This window comes from Erinaceus europaeus, chromosome 14, assembly GCF_950295315.1.
Source record: "Erinaceus europaeus chromosome 14, mEriEur2.1, whole genome shotgun sequence".
NCBI lineage: Eukaryota > Metazoa > Chordata > Mammalia > Eulipotyphla > Erinaceidae > Erinaceus > Erinaceus europaeus.
Window position 1 is genome coordinate 41,929,144 of NC_080175.1, and position 24,212 is coordinate 41,953,355.

Genomic DNA, 24,212 nt, shown 5'->3' on the forward strand with positions numbered 1-24,212 from the left:
CCTTATAGCGTCCTTCCCATGTGTCAGCCTGGCACAGTCCCTGAGCCATGGGACACAGCTCATGTGTGGCCACTGACCCCCATATCCTCCTGGGAACTGCCCCAGCCTTGGTCTTGGGAAACTGGAGGTATCCCTACAGTCTGTGCTGGCAGGTAGCACAAGAACGGGTCGCTGGGGCAGAAGCCGGTACCACTGGGCTGATATGCTGGAGACCTCTCCCAGACCATCCTGCCCATCCCACAGGAACACTGGTCAGCCTCCAGCCACTCCTGACTTCTGTTGTCCAAACAGCTTCAGGACTTCCTCTACCATGCTGGGGGTGGGGGTGGGGTGGGGGTTCCTCACACATGGAGGAGAAAGGCAGAGACAGCTTCTGAAACAGTCCTGTGAGCCCAGGCAGGATGATGCAGCTAGAGCCCTTGTGCCCTCCTCCCAGGTTCTCAACCACAGCATCATGGCACAATGTTGTGTTAGGACACTGGCACAGTGCTTGGTGTACCATGCAGGTCATTTCTCCACTCGTTCCTTGTTAAATTTGTGGTTAAACTCACAGCTTAGCCCAGTATACAGGTTTTTGTGGGGACCTTTTCATTTCCTCTGGATAAATGTCCAACAGTGAGCACTGAGCAGTGAACGGTAGCTGGATCATAAGAAGTCTCTGCTGGAGTTTCTTTTTTTTTTTTTTTTCCTCCTCCAGGGTTATTGCTGGGCTCGGTGCCTGCACCATGAATCCACCGCTCCAGGAGGCCATTTTTTCCCCCCTTTTGTTGCCCTTGTTGTAGCTTCATTGTGGTTATTATTATTGCCGTTGTTGACGCAATTCGTTGTTGGATAGGACAGAGAGAAATGGAGAGAGGAGGGGAAGACAGAGAAGGGGAGAGAAAGATAGACACCTGCAGACCTGCTTCACCGCCTGTGAAGCGACTCCCCTGTAGGTGGGGAGCCAGGGGCTTGAACCGGGATCCCTACGCTGGTCCCTGCGCTTTGCGCCACATGCGCTTAACCCACTGCGCCACCGCCCAACCCCCTGGAGTTTCTTAAACTGCTGAATGTTTCCAGAGCCCCTTTTTCATCCTCACTCCTCCACTCCCTGCCCAGATCCTGTCCATACCCATCATGACCAGTCTGCTCCCTAATGCCTGCCACCTCCCTAATGGCTAATGGTTCTTAGTGTCAGAGTTTTATGTTTCCATCTCCAATCCACTGAGGGCTCTAATTTCCTCCTCTAATTGCATTGCTTTGCCCTGTGAATGTGAGAGCAAATTTATGTCCACAGAAAAACAAACTGGGATTACTATAATAGGAATTTCATTAAACTTGTAGATTGGTTCAGAGAGAACCAACACCTTTACTACCCAGACATTGAATCTGCAGCGAACAGTATCTAGTTGCTTACATTGTTGATCTCTTTTGCTAACCTCTTGTGGATTTCAAGTAAGTCCTACTTGTTTCTTTGGGACTTTTACCCCCACCACCACAACCACCTCAGTCATGCATGAGGTCCTGAGTTCATTCCCCAGCAGCACATGTACCTGGTTCTTTCCCTTCTATCTTTCTCATTAATAAATTTTTTTTTAATTAATGAAATAAAAAAGACCCAGGTTCAAGTCTCTGGTCCTGCAGGTATATCCCTCTCCCCCTTCCCTCAACTTTTCTGTCACTATCCAAAATAAATAAAATGCTAAAAAAGGAAAGAAATACCTTTTTTCTGTATCGGTCATTCTGTGCCAGCTTTTCCAGACTGGAAGCCCCTTGGGTTCCACTGAGAAACTTAGTTTCTGGAACTGCTTGTGTTGCCCAGGTGGGCATCAGCTGGAAAAGCAGTAGGAGTTGAATTCAGACAAGTTGGCAGGAGCAGGGCCACAGGAGGAAGTACTGAGAAATGGTTGGGAGATGAGGATGGAGGCAGATGTTAAGGGGAAAAGTGTCCCCCACCAAGCTAAGGGAGGCAGAGAATGCAGGGCACGGGTCTGAGTGTGGTGGGTTGGTGCCTGTGTAGAGAGACGCCCAGTAGGCAGGAGCTGAACCCTGAACTAGAGAGGTGGCTTGGATCCAAAAAGTCACCTCCCCCGCCATCCGCCAACAATGGCTACTCTGATGCCCTGTCTGATTCTGGAATGGTGACAATGCTTCTTTGATCTGTATCCTGGTGCCTGGCACAGGGTAATGCAGAAGGGCTAGAGTAGGGGCAAGAGAGAGGTCCCAATCCCGGTGGTGATCGGACACAAAGCTTGCACCCTTCCCCAGTACTGCCCGGCCTCAGGGTTGGGGCAGAGCACCAAGCAGCTAGGATACCTTCCCTGCTGAGCTCAGGCCGCTCCATCCTCAGTTGCCAGGGAGATGGGAGGCGGTTGCCACGGAGACGGGAGTGCACAGATCAGCCAATCAGAGCGGAGCTGCGGCTCCATTGGCCTCTGGGATGGAGGCCTGGGCCCAAAACCGGCTGGGCTGGCCAGGGCGGGGAAGTGTAAAGCCACCCTGGTACCCCCCACCACCAACTCCTGACCCTGCACCTCTAGCTCTGGCAACGCCCCCCGTCTCTCGCTGGCTTGCCTTTAGGGGGCAGCGTGCCAGTGGGTTTGCCGCGGCTTCTTTCTTTAATGGGAGGCCTGCGGCAGGCAAAGTGGGGAGGGCGCCAGCCACGCGGGCTTTGGTGGGGACAAGGTCGCCGCCCTCTTCCCTTAGCTGCGGTGCTGGTGGCGCCTGCGCACGCTCACTGGGGGCGCCTGGCAGGCGGGGCGTGACGTCACCGCTGACCCCACCCCGCCCCCCGCCCCTCCCCCTCCCAGCCCCGGCCGAGGGGCGGTGGCCACGCAGGCTCTAGTGGACAGACGTGCGGACAGGCGGAGAGCGAGGCACAGACGCACGGCTAGGCCATGCCCGGGGAAGCTGCCCGCGCAGAGCTGCTGCTGCCGGAGGCGGGAGGTCCGGGGCCCCGCACAGGTGAGGCCGCCCCCCGCGCCCCTTATGTCCCCTGCACCCCGTTCCGTGAGTTCCCAGGTCCCCGCGGCACTCCGCTCTTCCTGCTCCTGAACCCCGGCCCCACAGCGGAGAAGCCGGGCGGGGCGCTTGCAGGGCCGAGAGGGAGCTTGCGCGGCCTGTGCCGCATCCCCGCGTCCATTGTCTGTGCACGCGCTGCCCCCGCCGGGCGTGCCGGCTCTGCTGCGGCCGATCCGGGCGGGAGCGGGAGGAGGGTGTAAGGGGCGCCTGACCGGCCGCTCTGGGGAGCAGCGGCCGAGTTGGGTCAGCAGGTGCCAGCTGGGGTTTGGGCTCTGCCCTGCCGGGGAGAATTCGCCCAGCTGGCTCCTGCAGGCCCAAGGGCACCTTGCTATGCTGAGGAGTCCTGGGCGGTGACCCGGGATGTGCCCGGAGGTGGCCTTCCTCTGAGGTCCAGTAACAGGGTCTCAGGCCAGTGGGTGACCTTGAGCAAGTCCGGGAGACCTGTGTAACCTTCAGCTGAGCTCCACCCCATCCTCCTCAGTGCCCACCTACTGAGGCCGCTTGCCCCTGTGGACCCAGGAGAACCCCTTTCTTGGAACCTTCTGGCTCCCCTCAGCACCCCAGCCATGTGCCCCAGACTGTTTTGGGCCAATGCAAGTCCTGCCTTGAACCCCACCAGCCCCAGAGGACACTTACCTGCTGCTTCCATAGCACCCAGAGGCACAGGGTGTCCCCTGGGGCAGGACAGCACCACCACATGCTTCCTGGCCGGCTGACCCTGCCTAGCCTAGAGGTGCTCCTCCTGCTTGCAACTCACTGTGGCCGCCAGGTTCCCTCCAGAGAGGGGTGCTGTGCCAGCCTGGGAGGCAGCAAGGGAGATTCTTGGAGGAGAGTGTGAGCTGCAGCCCCAGCCCTCCTGGCCCCTGGAGTCATGCAGGGTGCCTCCTGCCAAGCCCAGCACTCCAAAGACCCCGATGGTGGACCCACGGCAGTCGTGAGCTCCAACTGGACCAACTAGCTGCACCCAGAACCCTTGCCCTGCTGCTCCCAGCTGCCAGCATAGGAACTTCCTCAGACCCATCACTCCCTCCCCAGCCACTCCGGGCACCCCCAACCTTGTGTGCAGTGCCTGAGGCAGAGGGGCAGGGCTGGCCAAGGGTCCACCTCATCCCTTCTCTCTCTGCAGACATGTCCTGCGATGCAGCTGCAGCCACGACCCTAAGAGGAGACCCACTGGAGCACTGCATCCTGGCCCCCAGGCCCAGCCCCCTGGCTCTTGCCTTCCTCCCCAGCAAGCCAGGCACCCGGCCTCCTCCTGAGGGAGCCAGCTGGGACACAGGGCCGGGCAGCACTCCCCTGGCCTGGGCAGGCCCTGCAGAGGCTGTGCCCAGCCCAAGGGCCCCTCAGATCCTGCCTGCTGAGGGTCTTCTGGCGGCCACCCTGGAGCCCCGGATTGTGATGGGCGAGGAGACGCACTGGGTCTCCAGACCAGCCAAGGCAGCCCTGGCCGAGCTCAGGGACCAGGAGGGGGGCCCCTCTAACCTGAGCTTGCCCCCTGAGTTATATTCTCAGGGTGCCTCTCCTGTGCCTTTCCCAGCCCTGGAGCCGGACTCCTATTTTACACCTCCCTCCACGCCCTCTGAGGCCCAGCCCACCCCACTCCCAGGCCCCCATGGGGAGGCCCAGGATTCCCCTCCTACTTCACCCTCCGGCTCCTACTTCACAGCAGATGGGGACAGCTGGACCTCCTCCCCATCCTGCTCGCTGAGCCTGCTGGCCCCAGCTGAAGGGCTGGACATGCCCTCAGGGTGGGGCTTCTCACCCACAGGGTCCGTGGCAGAGGAGTGGGAGCTGTCTGCCGATGGGCCTCGGAGCACTCCCTCCCCTGACTCTAGCCTCTCAGCCGACAGCAGCTCCTCCTGGAGCCAGGAGGGCCACTTCTTTGACCTGGACTTCTTGGCTAATGACCCCATGATCCCCGCTGCCCTCCTGCCCTTCCAGGGCAGCCTTATCTTCCAAGTGGACACTGTAGAGGTGACTCCACGGCACCCAGAGCAGGAGGAAGAAGAGGAGGAGGAGGAAGAAGAGGAGGAGGAGGAAGAAGAGGAGGGGGAGGAAGAAGAGGAGGGGGAGGGTGGGCAGGAGGACAGCCGCCCTGTTGGAGGAGACCTAGCTGGGGAGGGCGAGGACGATAGCACCTTTGCCTCTTCCCTGCAGTCGCTATCAGACCTGTCCATCACTGAGGGCATGGACGAGGCCTTCGCCTTCCGGGATGATGCCTCGGCTGCCTCCTCAGACCCTGACTCTGCCTCTGCCTCCTACACAGGCGCAGATGATGAGAGGCTGTACAGTGGGGAGCCCCACGCCCAGCCAACCAGCCTACTTCCCAACAGCTGCGGGGAGGCCTCAGCCTGGGGCCTGGGCCTGGGTCAGGGGGCACCCAGCTGCACCCCTGAGAGTCCTGAGCCCAGTGCAAAGGTAACCAAGGTGGACCCCACTGCTGCTGAGGCCCCCGAGAGCTCCCAGGAAGCCCCAAGCCTCCCTGAAGTGATCCCTCAGGCCTGGAAGGAAGAGACAGGTCCAGCTGGGGGACCCAAGCCTGAAGCCACAGCTGTACTTCAGACCCTATTAGGCCAGGGGTCTCGGACAAAACTGGAAGAAGTGTGCTTCAAGCCAGACCTGGATTTTCCAGAGGACCCGAAGGCAGAAGCATGCACAGGGCCTGAGCCCCTGCTGGGAAAGATAGACCTCATGGGACTCCAGGCTGCCAGGGCCACACCCCTAGAGGAACCTTCCACTGCAGCCTCACAGAGAGACACAGGCTGCACCTCAGGGTCCCAGCTTGCAGCCCCTCTGGTCGCACAAGAAGAAGCAGGGGCTGAGGATCCCAGAGGAGAACCCATAGAGCGGGCTGAAGTCTGTGCCGGAGGAGGCTTGCAGTCTCTGGCGCTGGACCAGGCTCAACCAGGTGACCCAGAGTTGGCTGCAGAGGCAAACAAACCAGGGGCCTCAGGGGGAGCTGAAGGGCCCCCCGAGCCTGCCTCTGGTGAGCAGGAAGTAGCCTGGGGTCTGCTGGCGCCCAAGCAGGAAGCCTGCCCTACCATCCAGGTACCCGGAGGTGATGGCAATGGAGCTGAGCCCCACTCAAAGCAGGCCCCAGGAGCCGAGAGCCAGGGCTGGGCAATCCTACAGCCCCTGACCCAGAGTGCCAGGGATGAGCCCCAGAGCTGCAGCCCAAAGGCACATCCTACCCCCCACCCTGAGGTCAGCAACCCAGATGTGACCCCTATCCCCCACCCTGAGGTCAGCAGCCTAGAGGAGACCCCTACTCCCCACCCTAAGGTCAGCAGCCTAGAGGAAACCCCTACTCCTCACTCTGATGTCAGCATCCCAGAGGAGACCCCTACCCCTCACCCTGAGGTCAGCAGCCCAGAGGAGACCCCAACCCCCCGCCCTAACGTCAGCAGCCTAGAGAACCCCCCAGCCCCCCACCCTGAGATCAGCAGCCTAGAAGAAACCCCTACCCCTCGCCCTGAGGTCAGCAGCCCAGAGGAGACCCCTACCCCTCACCCTGAGGTCAGTAGCCCAGAGGAAACCCCTACCCCTCTCTCTGATGTCAGCAACCCAGAGGAGACCCCTACCGCCCACCCTGAGGTCAGCAGCCCAGAGACCCCTATCCCCCGCCCTAACGTCAGCAGCCTAGAGAAACCCCCAGCCCCCCACCCTGAGGTCAGCAGCCTAGAAGAAACCCCTACCCCTCACCCTGAGGTCAGCAGCCCAGAGGAGAACCCTACCCCTCACCCTGAGGTCAGCAGCCCAGAGGAAACCCCTACCCCTCACTCTGATGTCAGCAACCCAGAGGAGACCCCTACCCCCCACCCTAACGTCAGCAGCCTAGAGAAACCCCCAGCCCCCCACCCTGAGGTCAGCAGCCTAGAAGAAACCCCTACCCCTCACCCTGAGGTCAGCAGCCCAGAGGAGAACCCTACCCCTCACCCTGAGGTCAGCAGCCCAGAGGAGACCCCTACCCTCTGCCCTAAGGTCAGCAGCCTAGAGAACCCCGCAGCCCCCTATGCTGGGGTCAGCAACCTAGAGGAGACCCCTACCCCCAACCCTGAGGTCAGCAGCCTAGAGAACCCCCCAGCCCCCCACCCTGAGGTCAGCAACCCAGAGGAAACCCCTACCCCTCACTCTGAGGTCTGCAGCCCAGAGGAAACCCCTACCCCTCACCCTGAGGTCAGCAGCCCAGAGGAGACCCCTACCCCCCACCCAGAGATCAGCAGCCTAGAGAACCCCCCAGCCCCCCACCCTGAGGTCAGCAACCCAGAGGAAACCCCTACCCCTCACTCTGAGGTCTGCAGCCCAGAGGAAACCCCTACCCCTCACCCTGAAGTCAGCAGCCCAGAGGAGACCCCTACCCCCCACCCAGAGATCAGCAGCCTAGAAAACCCCCCAGCCCCCCAGCCCGAGGTCAGCAGCCCAAAAGAACCCCCTGACCCTCAACCAGAGGGCCCCCATGCAGTCAGGCAGGCACAGCACCCCAGCCCAGCAAAGGACAAGGCCACCCTGGGGCCCAGGCTTCCTGAAGCAGCCACCTCTGAGACTTGCCCATATCCCTCCCCAGAGCCACTCAGGGCTATTCCCACATTAAGCAAGGGCTGCCCAAGTGAGACTGCCCCCCCATCTCCACTGCCCACCCAGAATCCGGGGCCTTTGCTAGACCCAGGCTGCACAAAGGGGGCCCAGGATGCACCCAAGCGCCTCAGCCTCTCCCCACCACTGCCCCCAGATAGCCCACAGCTCTCTGCTCCTGGGGTCCCCACAGGAGCAGCCCTGCCCCCCAAAATGCCCCCTGCACCCCCAGTTTGCCAGAGCCCCCAGGAAGACTTGGAGGGTGAGGAGCCCCAGGGCTCACTTGGGGCAGGGGCCCAGCAGACTAAAGCCGCCTCCTCAGGAACCTCGAGGTCCCCCAGGGCCAGGCCACAGGGCAACATCCCCCCTACCCCCCCGCTCCTCAGCCTCAAGACGGCCTCCCTGGGGGACCCCCATGCCAAAGACTCAGCCCCTCGCATCTCAGCCCGTCAAGTGCCTCCTGGCTCTGGGCCCCAGAGCCCAGCCAGCCCTTGCAGGCCCTCTGCCACGCAGCAACTGGATGAGGACAGCCTGGAGGAAGGTGAGGGCTTGTGGGGACATGGGTGGGGGGGTTAGGGGGACAGGGAGGGCATGCTCCCACTCATACCCCCATGCCCAGACTCCCCACAGGCCCCAGCCTCAGGCCAGCACTCAGACAGCCATGGGGACTCATCAGCAGAGCTGGAGGAGCAGGATCTATCGGGCTCACAGACGGCACGGTGCCCATCCCAGGTGCCCAGTCCAGAGGGTAGGTGTGGTTCTGGGGCCCTCACTCCACCCACCCTGGGGTGCTAAGTCACCACCCTTCCCCAGGCCCCAGCAGGCAGCAGTGGCATCAGCGAGGAGACCATGGCCAAAGCAAAGCAGAGCCGCAGTGAGAAGAAGGCCCGCAAGGTAGGCAGGAGGGCTGGGTGGCAGCTGAGGGCTCCTGTGGCACCCGAAACAAGTGGGCAGGTGGAGGGTTCCCATGGGCCTACTGACGCTCCATGCCCCCAGGCCATGTCCAAGCTGGGCCTGCGGCAGATCCAAGGCGTAACCAGAATCACCATCCAGAAGTCCAAGAACATCCTGTTTGTCATCAGCAAGCCTGATGTCTTCAAGAGCCCAGCCTCAGACACCTATGTAGTGTTTGGGGAGGCCAAGGTACAGCCAGGTGGGTAGGTAGGGCTGGGGGACTGGGGCCGCAGAGGCCCTGCTGACCGCTGCGCTTGGGGCTGCAGATCGAGGACCTGTCCCAGCAAGCACACCGAGCTGCAGCTGAGAAATTCAAGGTGCCTGCAGAGCCCTCAAGCCTGGTCCCTGAGTCCACGCCAGGGCCCTGGGTAGGGCATGAGTGTGAGGAGGAGGAAGATGAGGAGGAGGAGAAGGTAAGGCCTGGCAGGGTAGTGGGTGGCGGGGCCCCAGGCAGGGGGGATGGCTGGATGCCCCCTCTGAGCTCTGTCTGCAGGTGGATGAGGCCGGGCTGGAGCTGCGTGACATTGAGCTAGTGATGGCACAGGCCAGTGTGTCTCGGGCCAAGGCCGTGCGGGCCCTGAGAGATAACCAGAGTGACATCGTCAATGCCATCATGGTGAGTGGGTGCCCGCCCCCCAGGTCTGGCTGACCCCCATTCCTGGTCCCACCCCCTGACCTGCAGGTCTGTGTCCCCACAGGAGCTGACCATGTAGCCTCAGGTGGGCGCTGCCCCTCACCCTGGCCCTGCTGCTCAGTGAAAGGTGTCAGCCAGCTGCCTGCCTGCCTGCCCTGCTGTTTCTGCAGGCTATCCACAAGACAAGACAGGATGTGGAAGCGACCCAAGCCCCCAGGGATAGGGTGGGCCCTCCCTATGTCCCTGAGGGCAGCCATCTTTGAGCCCCGTCGAGCTGTGGTATCTGAATCCAGGACAAGGGATCCATCCTGTGGATGCAGTTGCTTGGCCACTTGTGGGCCCAGGAGTGGGCTCAGGATAACTAGGGCTGGAGAAGCCACCTGCTTAGGAGGACATGCAGACAGTACCCCAAACTACTTATTATAATAATAACTATTATTGTTATCATGGCTATGTGGGTTGTCACTGGGACTTGGTGCCTGCACAAGTCCTTCCTCCCTCCCTCCTTTTTTCCTTTTCACTAAGAGGGTAAAAGAGAGGGAGGAGGGAGGAGAGACGCCTGCAGCACTGTTCCACTACTACGATGCAGGTGGGGACTAGGACTTGAAGCCCTGTCCTCTTGCCTAATGTGCCACGCACAACCCCCTCACAGCACCTAGCTCTGCTGTGACCAACCCCACCCTCCATCTCTCTTCTCCAAAGTTCAGGGACCAGCAGAGCAGGACCAGTCCCAGGACGAAGTCTGGGCATGTGAGGTGGGGGGACACATGGGTAAGGCCCTGGAGCAGTTCTGACAGCCCACAGGACACCCAGCCTCACTTGGACAGGCAGTGGCCCCATGGCAACTCAGGATAGGTAGCTCCAAGTCCATGGCTGACCGGGCCCTTCCAGGTGTCCCCTAGAGAACACCAGGGTGGGCTCCCTCAGACACCTTCATCTCAGATTGCAGCTACCAGGTGGTTCCCAAGGCTGGGACCCTCCACCTCATGGGACCAAGTGCGGGGGGAGTGTGGGGCACAGAAGGCCCTGCTTGGCCCAGCACTCTCCCCACTTGCCCCACTCCAGCCAGTGGCTTCTTACAGGTAGTACCAAGGATCTCCTAGAAGGACAGAGACCACATTAGGATAATGGGGGTCCTGAAGCTAAGCTGTCTTGCTGCAAAGCAGCAGTCTCCAGACCACCAAGCTGCCAGCCTCACCCTGGGGACCAAGGACCAAAGGGCAGGGGTGGGTGGGGTACGGAAGGATCCTGATGTCCCCACCAGCCTCCCCAAGACCAGAACCCCAAGTTTGATAGCACCATAGTGCAGGGGGCTGGGGCCCAGGGTCAGCTCTGACACCACCCAAGTTGGGATAGGACCTGGGAACGGGGCCTGGGGTAGAGGGCAGCCCACACACTTCAAGGCCAGGGGTGGCCAAGCCCCCACACCTGAGACACTGCTACTGTCACAACCTCCACCCCTACCCCCCAGGGCCCTACAAGCTAAGTAAGCAAAAGCCCAGAGCAGGCTGTCACTATGGCCACTACTAAAGCCACCCAGCCCGTCACCCCCACCCCAGCATTCTGGCTGCTCCCACACACACTCACTGCGTCGGAAACACATGTGGCAGCCAGAGAGTAAATGAATTCACATTGCAGCAAACTTCTTGGAAAGTCTGAGTCTGAGTCAGAACGTGTGCAAAACCGACCTCAGGCCGGAGCCCCTGGCAGAGAGGGGCATATGTGGGCGAGGTGTGCCCCCCCCCCAAGCTCCTTCACAGTGGGTGTCCCTGCATCCGCAGCTCCTGACCAGTAGGCCAAAAGGGGGTGGGGGGAGGGCAAGTCCCCGTCAGGCTGAGTCCTGGTCCATGCTGCAGCCCAGTGCCTCAATGTCATTGCTGATGTCTGAGATCATGCGGTCCCACTCGTCCCCCTCCGAGGGTGCTGACTGGTCGTCGGAGCTGCTCGCCGCCCGGTTCCCATTGGAGGTGGAGGTGGAGGTGGAGGTGGAGCTCATGGCCCGCCGGTACCTGCCGAAGCTGTCAGTGATGATGCCTCGGCCATCCTTCACCCCGATGGTCTCCAGGAAGTTCTCGAAGTGCTGGCTGTCCTTTTCAGGGATGAAGGGCCGCAGGCCTGTGGACACAGCATGCCTGAACTGCTTGCCCAGAGCTCAGGGACCCCACCCAGCTGTGCCCAGCACTGCCGCAGTAACCAACCCCCACACCACTGCACAGGTGGGACACTCAGTAGCCCTCACACCTGGGTCTCCAGCCAACGCCCCCAGCTCCTGGATAGGGTCTATTCCATGGGCCGTCCCCACCCCCACCAACACACACCAGACTCAGCCATGGTCACTTCCCTCAGGGGTCCGGGACACTGAGGACACCCCACTGCAGTTTCCAAGTGGGAGGACAGGCTGGGCTCCCAATGATGAGCCCCCAGGACTTAGTTGTCTTCCCATCCCTTGGGGGGGGGGGGGTTCATTATGTGGAAAGAGAAGCCCCTCTGTCTGAGAGCAACACAAAAGGAATGTCTGAGTGGAGGGTCTGGGTTTTTGGACTTAAGACTGGGGGGGAAGGGGTATCAGCATGTCTGGCTCCCCCTGTGAGTGGGAGGAGGGTGGCAGTTGAGGCTAGGCACCCTCCTCGAGCTGTGAACAGCAGATGTGAGGCCCAGCATCTCCCACAAGCTTGCTGTCCTGAGCCCCAGGGCCTCGGCAGCTGTTCCTTCTATTCTACAGTCAGCATACCCCTACTCAGTCAGATCACCCTGGAAAGGCACCCATTCTAAAGAACACCCCTGCACACACCAGTGACCGGTGGCTTCTCGGTCCTGACCCCCATGTGGTGAGTGGGAATAACCAACCAGAATGGGCTGAGCCCTGTGCTGATGGTGCATCTGTCTAGAGCCCCTTTCCTTTTTCTTTTAGAGACAAGCAGAGAAGAAGAGTGTGGGCACAATGTGAGCAAGTTCCCTACATTGCCCTGGCGCTTAGGCTCCAATCTGGGTTTTGCATACAAAAGGCACACTATTCAAATGAGCTGTTTACTGCCTTCCCCCATTCCTTTTATATTTATTTATTTATTTATTTCCCTTATGTTTTTTGCTGCTGGGACTTTGCACCTGCAAGATTCCACTACTTTAGATAGACTTCCTTTAGTTTTTTTCTAGATAGAGGATGAGAGGATAGGAGACAGAGAGCCAGCACAATTTGTGAAGGTTCCCCTGTGCGTGGTACTCCTATGTGGAGCCAGGGTCTCAAATCCGAGTCTGTAGAGCACTGTACAGTGAGCACTCTACCAGGTGAGCTCCCTACCCCCTCAGGCCCTAAGACCAGTCCTGGCCGCACCCGCAGCAGGACTCACCCAGCAGCAGGAACTTGCGGCTGTCCCCGTAGAGCTGCCGCAGATTGATGCAGAACTCATGCACTGACGCCCCATCGCGGTACTCATGCAGCAGCGCTGCGAACTGCTGGATCTCTAGCGACGACAGCTTGGTGCGCAGCTGTGGGAGAGCACATGGGTAGGTCCAGGAGGGAGGGGCATGGCCCAGCAAACCGGGTGCAACCCAGGGACAGAAGAGTGAGGGGCAGCAAACATTGTCACCACCCACCTGTGGCCCAGCCCTGGAGGCCAGAGCATCCCGTGAGACCGTGAGAGGTCAGAGAGCCTCTATACAAGCCCCAGGTGGTCAGAGCACCCCATAAGAGCCCAGGCAGTTAGAGCGCCCCCATAAGATCCCCAGATGGCCAGAGCGCCCCATCAGTGCCCCCATAAGAAAGTGGGCAGCCAGAGCGCCCCGCAAGCACCCGTACCGTCAGCATGTAGTCCTGAAGCAGCTCGGCGGCCGTGGCGCTCAGCTCGCTCTCGCTAGCTGCCTTGGTGTGCGGCAGGCAGAAGGGGAGAGGTGACACGCCACCTGCACGCGCGCACTCAGGGAAGGCGCTGTGGGGACAGGGGCAGTGAACTGGGGCAGAGTTAGGACAAGAGGAGGGGCTGCCATAGAAAGAGCCAGGGCACGGGGCCCAGCAAGGGTCCAGCAGCAGGGTCTAGGCCTATATAGCCTCAGGGAAGCCGCTGGCTGGACTGGACAGGGAGGGGACTGCAGTGCTCCCCAGGATACTCACAAAGGGCCGACCTCCGTCTCATAGGGCTCCTTCACGTCCACCTTGGAGGAAGAGTCATCTGGGGGTGTAGAGAGCAGGGAGAGACCTGAGCTGGGCTGGGGAGGACATCTCAGTGGCCAGGAAACTAAAGTAGCTGGAGGGGGGACAGCCAGGGCTAATCAAGGACATTTTGCCAGTGTCTAAGAGGACCTAGCTATGGCTGGGCTCACCCCCATTCAGAGGTGGTGCTGGGGGACAGCCCGTGCAGCTGACTCCATGTCACATGCTGTGAAACGCAGGCATCATGAGAGGGAACAGGCACCTTTAGCCCCAGCTGGGCACAAAAGGTGGCAGCAAGAGCTTGGGGCAGCAGAGGGTGGCGATAAGTAGTGACTCAGGAGACTCTGAGCAAATGTATAAGCTCCATGTGACACAAACCACAGAGGAACAGAGAGGGGAAGAGGGAAGGATGTCCTGGAGCCAGCAAATGAGACAGAGTAGGCATGGAGAGACAGCAGTTCAGATGGTATTAAGTTTGCAGGGAAGAGTTCCAACTTCTAAACTCCCGAATCTGTGACTACGCAGAAGGGGGGTGGGGGTGGAGGTGGCTCCTAGCTAACCTTAAAATTAAGGGAAACTGGGGGTCGGGCAGTAGCGCAGTGGTTTAAGCACACGAGGCACAAAGCGCAAGGACCAGAGCAAGGATCCCTGTTTGAGCCCCCAGCTCCCCTCCTGCAGGGGAGACGCTTCACAGGCAGTGAAACAGGTCTACAGGTGTCTATCTTTCTCTCCCCCTGTCTTCCCCCTCCTCTCTCCATTTCTCTCTGTCCTATCCAACACAAATGGCATCAACAACAACAATAATAACCACAAGGGCAACAAAAGGGGGAAAAAATGGCCTCCAGGAGCAGTAGATTCATGGTACAGGCCCTGAGCCCCAGCAATAACCCTGGAGGCCAAAAAAAAAAAAAATTAAGGGAAAGTGGGGCCCAGGAGGAAGCTGAGCAACAGTGTGCACACTCACAGCCATGAGTTTGAGTCCAGGCACTACATATGATGACAGCAGTGTGCATGTGTCTCTCTGTGTGTATCAACAAAACAGGGAGCCCAATGACCACAGGTCTTTTAAAGTAAATGGGAGTCAGGGGGCCAAGGGAGCTATGGGGGAGATGCTGGGGGTAGCAGTGGAGGTGGAGGAAGGGTCCCCAGCACCCGGAAGGAAGAGGGAATGGCTGTACCCTAGAGTTCCCAGAAGCACAGGCCTTGCCAGATCTTGGACACAGAACTTGAGGCCCATGTACACACTGACTGAGGGCCCCTGGGAGGTGACAGGTGTGCAACTGACGCTGCAGGGTTCTGGCCACCTGCAGCAGAGCACTGAAAGCTAGTCCTAGGCAGGAAGTTCAGTGTGTGTGCCAGAGTTGTGTGAGCAAGTACGTGCATGCATGTTTGAGTATGTGTGCACAGGCCCCAAGAAAGCCCGAGTGGCAAGGAGTACATGGTGGGGTGGGGGCAGGAAGAACCCTACCCCATAAGGTTTCCATCACATGCAGGGTGTGTTCACTCTTTTAAGACTTGGGGTAGGGTAGATGGCGTAATGCTGATGCAGAGACTTGGGGTAGGGTAGATGGCGTAATGCTGATGCAGAGACTAGGGGTAGGGTAGATGGCGTAATGCTGATGCAGAGACTTGGGGTAGGGTAGATGGCGTAATGCTGATGCAGAGACTTGGGGTAGGGTAGATGGCGTAATGCTGATGCAGAGACTTGGGGTAGGGTAGATGGCGTAATGCTGATGCAGAGACTTGGGGTAGGGTAGATGGCGTAATGCTGATGCAGAGACTAGGGGTAGGGTAGATGGTGTAATGCTGATGCAGAGACTTGGGGTAGGGTAGATGGCGTAATGCTGATGCAGAGACTTGGGGTAGGGTAGATGGCGTAATGCTGATGCAGAGACTTGGGGTAGGGTAGATGGCGTAATGCTGATGCAGAGACTTGGGGTAGGGTAGATGGCGTAATGCTGATGCAGAGACTTGGGGTAGGGTAGATGGCGTAATGCTGATGCAGAGACTTGGGGTAGGGTAGATGGCGTAATGCTGATGCAGAGACTTGGGGTAGGGTAGATGGCGTAATGCTGATGCAGAGACTAGGGGTAGGGTAGATGGCGTAATGCTGATGCAGAGACTAGGGGTAGGGTAGATGGCGTAATGCTGATGCAGAGACTAGGGGTAGGGTAGATGGCGTAATGCTGATGCAGAGACTAGGGGTAGGGTAGATGGCGTAATGCTGATGCAGAGACTTGGGGTAGGGTAGATGGCGTAATGCTGATGCAGAGACTAGGGGTAGGGTAGATGGTGTAATGCTGATGCAGAGACTTGGGGTAGGGTAGATGGTGTAATGCTGATGCAGAGACTTGGGGTAGGGTAGATGGCGTAATGCTGATGCAGAGACTTGGGGTAGGGTAGATGGCGTAATGCTGATGCAGAGACTTGGGGTAGGGTAGATGGCGTAATGCTGATGCAGAGACTCGGATGTCTGAGGTTCTGGGGTCCCAGGCTCAATACCCTGTACCAGCATAAGTCAGAGCTAAGCAGTGAGTGCTCTGGTAAAGAACAATAAAAGTAATAAAAATGAATAAATATTAATTTAAAAGACTCATTCAGGAGGAGCCCTGGCAGTGTGCACTGGTTAAGTACATATATTACTAAGTGCAAGGACCCAGGTTCAAGGCCCTACTCCCCACATGCAGGGGAGAAGCTTTCCAAGTGGTGAAGCAAGTACTGCAGGTCTATCTATCTTTTTTAAAGTATTTATTTATTTATTCCCTTTTGTTGCTCTTGTTGTTTTATTGTTGTAGTTATCATTATTGTTATTGATGTCATCGCTGTTGGATAGGACAGAGAGAAAATGGAGAGAGGAAGGGAAGGCAGAGAGGGAGAGAGAAAGACACCTACAGACCTGCTTCACCGCCTGTGAAGTGACTCCCCTGCAGGTGGGGAGCCAGGGGCTCAAACTGGGATCCTTCCACTGGTCCTTGTGCTTTGCACCATCACCTGCGCTTAACCCGCTGCACTACTGCCTGACTCTCCTATCTATCTATCTTATCTATCTATCTATCTATCTATCTTCCTGCCCCTCTGAATTTTTCTCTGTCCTATCAATGGCTGTTAGGAATGATAGACTCAACTTGCAAGCACCAGGTTCCAGCAATAATCCTGGTGGCAATTAAGAAAAAATATTTTTAATTAAAAAAAAAAACTCAAAGATGCCCTTTGAAATGTGGACATTTGCTAAGAAGACAGCATAATGGTTATGTAAAAGACTTTCATGCTTGAGGCTCTAAGCTCCCAGGTTCAATCCCCAGCACCACCATCAGCCAGAGCTGAGCTAGGCTCTGGTGTTTATCTCTGTCTTTCTCTGTATCTCTCATTAAAATAAAATAGTGAAGAGGAAAAAAAAAACACTACTGAGAATTTTAGTGCAAGGGCCAAAGCACTCACACCACAACGAAGTATTTTGTTTTTGCTTTTTATGTGGTACTAGGAAACCCCTCATGTGTAACATTGCTGAGCTGTCTCCCTACCCTGAATTTTTTTTTTAATTCTGTAGTTCTAGTTCTCTAGTTCTAGGCTGGGAAATAGTGCCCCACCATCCACGGAGCACCCTTCGTGCTGTCCGTGGTGCTGAAATGTGGAGCCAGAGACTGAATGCCTGGGATTTTCACTGAACTGGTCTCCCAGGCCCTAGAGTCCAGTGTTTTTAGGATGTATGTACTTTATCTATCTATCTATCTGTTACCAAAGTGCTGCTCAGCATATGGTGGTGCTGGGGATTGAACCTCAGTCCTTTGGTGCCTCAGGCATGAAAGGCTTTTGGCACAACCATTAGTCTATCTTCCCAGCCTTCCAGTGTTTAATTATAACTGTATCGGGGTGGGCAGGCAGGGGTGAACAGCTTAATGGGCTCTGAGGTCCCAGATTCAAAACATAGCACCACCAGAAGTTAAAGCTGAGCAGTGCTCTGGGTTAAATAAATAAATAAATAAATAACTGGTGAACCACATGCTACCCACTGTAGCACAGTGGGTTTGGCGCACATAGTGCAAAGCACATGGACCGGGGTAAGGATCCCTGTTCAAGCCCTGGCTCCCCACCTACAGGGGGGAGGAGGCGCTTCACAAGCAGTGAAGCAGGTCTGCAGGTGTCTATCTTTCTCTCCCCGTTTTCCCATCCTCTCTCGATTTCTCTATCCTATCCAATAACAATGACAACGATAACAACAACAATAATAACAACAATGATGGGCAACAAAAGGGAAAAAATAGCCTCCAGGAGCAGTGGATTCACAGTGCAGACACCGAGCCCCAGAGATAACCCTGGAGACAAAAATAAAATAAAATAAAATAAAATAAAATAAAATAAAATATAAAAAAAAGTGCCTCTGGCCCCCAGCCCCAGGCCTGGCTCCAAAACCCCAGCACTCACTTCTGCTGACACAGCCAGGAGTGCAGGCCCTGTCTGGCACACACCCCAGCTTCGCCTGTCCCTGGCTGTGGGAGCTCTAGGGAGGGGCCACAGGTTGGGGCCCAGCTCTAGACAAGGAGGGGGGCACTGGCAGCCATGGCCATGCCCGGAATCCTTCTCTGCATCTGACTTGCAGAGGCAAGAATCCTCAATGAAGTAGGGGTTTTTGTTTAAATATTTTATTTACTTTTTGATAGAGACAGATAAATTGAGATCGTATGGGGAAATAAGAGAGGTAGAGAGGAAAAGAGACATCTGCAGCACTGCTTCACTTGTGAAGTTTCCCTCCTACAGGTGTACCACCACCTGGCCTCAGGATTTTTTTTCTTCTTGGTATTTATTTTGGATAGAGACAGACAAACTGAGAGGGAAGGGAGAAAGAGAGATGGAGGGAGACACCTGCAGCTCTGCTTCACCACTAGAAGCGTCCCCCATGCAGATGGGGACTGGGGGCTGGGGGCTTCAAGCAGAGTCCTTGCACATGATGATGTGTGCACTCTACTGGATGTACCACCACTCAGCCCCCTGAACTAGGGATTTTAAAAGGAGTTGCTATGGCCAAGAGGTGGAGCACTTGGTAGAACACACATGTTACCATGAGCAAGGATCTAAGTTCAAGAACCTGGTCCTCACTGGCAGGGGAAAGCTTCACAAACGGTGAGGCAGTTCTACAAGTGTCTCTCTCCCTAGCTCCCCCTCCCCTCTCAGTTTATCTGTCTCTATCCAGAAAGTGAACAAAAACTAATATTTTTTTTAATTAAAAGAGATGCTAGGGCCAAAGAACTAGCTGAGTCTGGTGAGTGCCCAGTTTGAGCCCTGGCACAACGGTGGCAGATGTAGCACCAGAAGCAGCTCTGGAGCTGTGGCATCTCTACCCTCTGTCTCTCCATCTGAATGGACAAGTGCCCAGAGCAGTGAAATCACATGTTTAGGTGATACACACACACACACACACACACCCCAATTCTATGTCTGGAAGAGTCAGTAATTGTGGGCTCTGTGCAGAAGTGGGGTGGAACATGCCAGGGCAGGAGGCAGGGGTGTCAGGCTGTATGGCCAATGAGGTGCCTTTGCTCCCCCCACAGCCAGCTTCTCTACCCTAGAAGGGGCTCTCACACAGAGCAGGAGGCATCTGGGTTCTGAATGGGAGGTCCCCACACCCACTCTCGGCCCCCAGACTCACCAGATGCCCAAGGACCAAACTCCCTGTTCACCTGAGGAGACTTCAGCTCCAAGAGGCGATTTAGTCCACTACTTCCCGCGGCTGCAGGAAGTACTCACAGCCCCCAGCTACGCAGGCCATTAGGCCTCTGTGCTCATGAATGCCTCCTACAGGAGGGAGCCAGCCCCCATGCCCTTACAGCCCACCCTCCAGCTCCACCTACCACTGTGAAGGGACAGCTGGTGGGTGGGTGTGGAGGCCCCGTCGAATATGGCTCTGTCCAGGAAGTCGATGGTGGACTCTGTATAGACGATCTGGAAGACTTGCCCAAGCAGAGAGCACAACTCTTCTGCAGCAACCTGCCCAGAGGACAAAGCTGTGCCTTCCTCAGTAGCACCTGGGGCCTCCCGTGTGAACAAACACCAGGACCAAGTGTCCTCTGCCACCCACTGCCCCTGGGGGGCCATAAGGTGGCCAGCCTTCAGCCAGGAGCCCTTCCAGATATCAGGGAAGCCCAGGTGTGACCTCTACTTTCCATAGGCCTGGCCTGAGTATCCAGAAAAGGGGCAGGAAAGAGACAGCACCTATACAGTCAGCCGACATGGACAGCTCACTAACACCTGCAGGTGACTTTGTACATGCGCTGCATACAGAACAATTCTGGGATACTCTGTCCGCAGGGGCATGGAGCACTGTCTGGTGGGGGCTCCAGCATGGTCAGATGGGGGGGAGGGGGTTGAGCCAACTAAGAGGATGCGCCCTGCTCAGCAGAAGGTACCAAGGGCCTTGCCCAAGGGCTGAATACACCCAAGGTTTGGGTGACTGAGGAGAGCTTAAGCCCTCACTTATGGGCCCCAGGAATCTGCAAGCGTGTCCCCTTTCCTGTGGGACACAGTTGGGGTGCAGCTCACAGCCCTCTTGCCAAGCAGGCAAGCCATGGGAGACCCCAGACTCAGAGGGGGCTCGGTGCTGGGGCAGGCAAGCCTGGGGCAGACTACAGCAGTCGGGTTAAGCTGTGGGCAGGGCTGGGGCCTCAAGGTGGTGTGGGTGGTACTGAGTTGTCTAGGGGTGGACCAACCCCCCACTCCTCACCTTGGTCTCCGTGGCCAGGATCACCAGGCAGCACGCCTCCACAGGCCCCACTCCGCTCTCTGACAGGGAGCCTGAGGTGAGGCCTCTGGAACTTTCTGCACACAGGCTCTGGCTGGGGGAGATACCAGGGTCCTGGGCTGAGGAGTCAGAGGCAGCAGGTTAGGGAAGGTGTGGGAGGTCCTCACCTGGCTAAGGTGGAGAGCAGGTGCACCCCTCCCCCACACTCTCTATGCAACAACACCTGACCTGGCCTACTGGCATCTTTGCCAAAGGTACTGACACACTAAACTTGCCAATATTCAATAACTTCTTCCTTGTTTATTTATTATTTATTTATTATTGGACAGAGATGGAGAGAAATTGAGAGGGGAAGGGAAAAGAGAAAGAAAGAAACAAAGAGATACCTACAGCCCTACTTCACCACTCATGAAGCTTTTCCCCTACAGGTGGGGTCAGGGGCTTAAACCCAGAGCCTTGTGTTCTGTAATCTGTGTGCTAAACTAGGAGCACCACTGCCTGGCCCGCCCCCTTATTTTCTTTTTTTTCTTTTTCTCCTAGACTTACTTTTTTTAAAAAAAAATTTATTTATTCCCTTTTGTTGCCCTTATTGTTTTTATTGTTGTAGTTATTGTTGTTATTGATGTCGTCGTTGTTGGATAGGACAGAGAGAAATGGAGAGAGGAGGGGAAGACAGAGAGGGAGAAAGATAAGACACCTGCAGACCTGCTTCACCACCTGTGAAGCGACCCTCTGCAGGTGGGGAGCTGGGGGCCACCTTTGAACCGGGATCCTTACGCAGGTCCTTGGGCTTTGCACCACGGGCACTTAACCCGCTGTGCTACCACCCAACTCCCGACTTACTTATTTTTAACCAGAGCACTGCTCAGCTCTAATTTATGGTGATGCTAGCAACTGAACCTGGGACCTTGAAGCCCTGGGCATGAGAGTCTTGCAGAAACACTGTGCTGACCCTTCAGTAACTCCTGACCCAACACAAAAACACTGTTCATACGCAATGGACTGTGAATACAATGCTGAAAGGAGACAGGGAAACTGAAACAGAGGGTTCTAGACTATGAGAGGCCCTGGCCCTCTACCCACCAGCTTCTTGGACACAACAAGACTCATGGGGACCCAGGGGAGGAAGCATGGCCCCACCTCAGGGCAGTTTCTGAAGGAGCAGGGACCCAGCACAAAGCACTGGGTGGGTGGTCCCAGCATGGGGACTGAGCACCAAGAAGCCACAGTGAGCCCATGGGGCTGCACTGTCCCAGTGTGACCCAGGCATGGATGGGCCAGAGTGGTGCGCATTCTCTCTCTCCCTCTCTCTCCCTCTCCTCTCTCTCTCTCTCTCTCTCTCATAAATAAATCTTTAGTGGTCCAGTAGGTGGCGCAGTGACATGGCTTTGGACTTTCAAGTATGGGGTCCTGAGTTCGATCTCCGGCAGCACATGTGCCAGAGTGATGTCCGGTTCTTTCTCTTTCCTCCTCTCTTTCTCACTAATAAATAACTAATAAATAAATAAAGCCTTTAAAATATATATATTTAAATAAATAAATAAATCTTTTTGAAAAATGATGAAGGCAAGGATTCACTTTAGTCCTTTAAATCAAATTCTAGGCTTCCCCCACCACCAGCATCCTTTTTTTTTTTCCAGAGCTTATGCTAATGCTGGGGATTGAACCTGGGACCTCAGATGACTACTATGCTATCTCCCCAACCTGGCTCCTGGTTTTCATCTGATTTTGCAAAGATTCTCCTATGGGGCTCATTCTTTAACATTTTTTTTTCTTTTTCTTTTTCTTTTTCTTTTTTTTTTTTTGCCACCAAGGCTATCATTGGGGCTCAGTGCCTGCTTAACTCTACCACTCCCAGGAGTCTTTTTTTTTTTTCCTTTCCTCTTTCTATTTTGATAGAGGGTGAAAAACAGAGAGACACAGAAAGCAAACAGAGCTAGAGAACAGAGACACCTGAAGCACTGCTCCACTGCTCATGAAGCTCCCCCCTGGAAGTTGGGGACCAGGGAGTTTGAACCCAGATCCTTGTGCATGATACTGTGTATGCTCTACTGGCTAAAACACCACATAGGTCCCATTATCTCACAGTTTGAAAAAAATAAATGTTACCTCAGATGGTATCCAAGAATTCTTAATAATGTCCCTGCTTTTCAGAAATATGTGCTGAAATATTGAAGATGTCATGATGTCTCTTTCAAAATAATCCATCAAAAAAATTTATAAAGCAAAGATATACATTTTGAAACAAGACATCTGTTGCATATTTTTATTCTAACACTGAGAAAAATCCTGCATCACAAGAAAGTAAGGGGTCCACCCCCTTCCTCAGCTTAAAAGACCTGCACTACCCAGTAAAAACTCATTCTTGGGAGTCGGACGGTAGCACAGCGAGTTAAGTGCAGGTTGTGGAAAGCCAAGGACCAGCATAAGGATCCTGGTTCGAGCCCTCAGTTCCCCACCTGCAGTGGGTTCGTTTCACAGGCGGTGAAGCAGGTCTGCAGGTGTCTCTCTTCCTCTTCCCCTCTCTGTCTCTCCCTCCTCTCTCCATTTCTCTCTGTCATACCCAACAACAGCGACAGCAATTATAACTACGACAATAAAACAACAAGGGCAACAAAAGGGAATATATAAATAAATATTTTTTAAAAACTCATTCTCCTCCATACTATTTTGCCCCTAAAGATGCCCAGCACTTCAGGCTTCTTTTGGGAAGTTCCCCACCACTTAGCAGGGGCAAAGGTGTCACCAATGTTCTAGGCAGCAGTGGAGGGAAGTGGCAATGAAGCTAAGTCCCAAAGTATGACAGTCATGCCACCTACCAGCTGGGGACTTTCAGGGCCACTTAACCTCTCTGCTCCCAGCTAATCCATCTATAGAAGGAGAAAACAGCCCTCTTGCTCCATTTACTGAAAGTAACATGAATAAAGTCATAAAGGGGTAAGATGGTGCAGACTTGGTAGAATACACACATTACCATGCACAAGGCCAACGGTTCAAGCCCCCATCCCCACCTGCGGGGGAAAGCATCATGAGTGGTGGTGCAGTATTTCAAGTGTTTCTTCTTCTCTCTGTCTTTCCCTATCTGTCTCTCTCACCCTCTATCCAAAATAAAAAAAGCCACCAGAAGCAATGGAGTTATGTAGTCACTGAGCCCCAGCAATAGCCCTGGTGGAAGGATGGGGGAAGAGGGAGAAGCCCCCAGATCAAGGGCCAGGTGGTGGTGCACCTAAGTGAGTGCACATTTATAATGTGCAAAGCCCTGGGTTCAAGCCAGCAATCCCCACCTGCAGGGGGAAAAGCTTTGCAGTGAAGCAGGTCTACAGGGATCCAGGGATGTCCCTCCCCCCTCCCTCTCTTTCTCTCTCTTCCCCTTTTCTCTCAATTTCTGTCTCCATCCAATAAATAAATAAAGCAAGCCCCCAGATCGGCCGTGAACTGCCAGCTTCTTGCAGAAAAACCTCTCTCCCTCCTCCCAGCACTACCTGGTCCAGGAGGCTCTCTCTGCCTGCTTACACCCAACCACTGGCCCTGGATGATGGGCTCAGGGGGCAACCGAGTTCTACCGCTGTGGAGCGCAAGGGAGCCAGAGTCAGCCAGCACAGCAGCTCTCCCCCACGGGAGGTGGGAGGTTGTTTGGGCCTAGAGGTGCCTGTCTGGGTGGTCCGGCACTGTCACCACCAGGTGAGAGCAGTGGGTAGGGGGACAGCTGATGACAGGTTTCCCCCGAGTCCTGATCAGTTCTGGCTTCTAATTGTGACAGGGATTGAACCTGGGACTGCAGAGCCTCAGTAACAAGAATCTCTTGTTCTCTCCCCCACCCTGTTTTGTCGTTTTGTTTTTTTAATTGCCACCAGCGTCACTGCTGGGGCTCGGTACCCGAACAAGAAATTCACTACTCCCAGTGGCCAATTATTCCTTTTCTTTTTTCCCCTGACAAGAGACAGAAATTGAGAGGGGGGGAGAGAGAGAGAGAGAGAGAGAGAGAAGGGAAAGAGAGAGAGACACAGAGAGAGAGAGAGAGAGACCTGCAGTACTGCTTCGCCATTTGTGAAGCTTCCCCCCCCCCCCCACACCCCATTGGAGAAGAATGAGAGCTTGAACCCTCTCAGCACCCCGCCCATCTGGTCTCCAGTGTGTGTGGGCAAGACCAGGCAGCCAACGGCAGAGCTGAA

At 55.9% G+C, this 24,212-nt stretch overlaps 2 protein-coding genes and 1 long non-coding RNA gene across 15 annotated transcripts in view; 1 reads left to right on the forward strand and 2 right to left on the reverse strand.

Annotated features, from left to right (window-relative positions):
• Positions 1–119: 119 nt before the first annotated feature.
• The window catches only part of LOC132532783 (uncharacterized), a 92,265-nt gene continuing 68,172 nt past the window's right edge, over positions 120–24,212 (reverse strand). Inside the window, exons 2-3 of the long non-coding RNA XR_009544707.1 lie at positions 1,025–1,532; positions 120–658 (exon numbers count right to left, since the gene is read on the reverse strand). This is a non-coding gene — a long non-coding RNA (uncharacterized LOC132532783). The remainder of the gene's footprint in view (positions 659–1,024; positions 1,533–24,212) is intronic.
• NACAD (NAC alpha domain containing) lies at positions 2,202–9,609 on the forward strand. Of its 4 annotated transcripts, none has more exons than XM_060171576.1 (8): positions 2,202–2,943; positions 4,127–8,113; positions 8,192–8,304; positions 8,386–8,466; positions 8,569–8,715; positions 8,793–8,939; positions 9,020–9,142; positions 9,225–9,609. In XM_060171576.1, the coding sequence occupies exons 1-8, from the start codon at positions 2,877–2,879 to the stop codon at positions 9,237–9,239; spliced, it is 4,680 nt and encodes a 1,559-aa protein (XP_060027559.1). In that variant the 5' UTR covers positions 2,202–2,876; the 3' UTR covers positions 9,240–9,609. The 4 variants fall into 4 exon arrangements, with proteins under 4 accessions (XP_060027559.1, XP_060027557.1, XP_060027558.1 ...); XM_060171574.1 differs by having other exon boundaries at positions 4,127–7,254; positions 7,294–8,113; positions 8,386–8,715; XM_060171575.1 differs by having other exon boundaries at positions 4,127–6,399; positions 6,478–8,113; positions 8,386–8,715.
• Positions 10,783–24,212, reverse strand: part of CCM2 (CCM2 scaffold protein) — a 70,136-nt gene continuing 56,706 nt past the window's right edge. For 8 of the 10 annotated variants that reach the window (XM_060171583.1, XM_060171578.1, XM_060171584.1 and 5 more), the window contains 6 exons: positions 20,023–20,159; positions 19,154–19,289; positions 13,269–13,401; positions 12,957–13,086; positions 12,508–12,646; positions 10,783–11,275 (listed from right to left, as the gene is read on the reverse strand). In XM_060171583.1, coding sequence (XP_060027566.1) covers positions 10,989–11,275; positions 12,508–12,646; positions 12,957–13,086; positions 13,269–13,401; positions 19,154–19,289; positions 20,023–20,159 — 962 coding nt within the window. In that variant the 3' untranslated portion in view covers positions 10,783–10,988. The remainder of the gene's footprint in view (positions 11,276–12,507; positions 12,647–12,956; positions 13,087–13,268; positions 13,402–19,153; positions 19,290–20,022; positions 20,160–24,212) is intronic. The other 2 variants (XM_060171579.1, XM_060171586.1) reach the window with 2 other exon arrangements.

Excerpts from the sequence above, each read along its gene's own strand:
- NACAD (XM_060171573.1), top strand. The coding sequence starts at position 2,877 with ATGCCCGGGGAAGCTGCCCGCGCAGAGCTGCTGCTGCCGGAGGCGGGA. Across the intron at positions 8,114-8,191 it reads TGAGGACAGCCTGGAGGAAG|ACTCCCCACAGGCCCCAGCC; the intron begins GTGAGGGCTTGT and ends CCCCATGCCCAG. Across the intron at positions 8,940-9,019 it reads AAGATGAGGAGGAGGAGAAG|GTGGATGAGGCCGGGCTGGA; the intron begins GTAAGGCCTGGC and ends CTCTGTCTGCAG.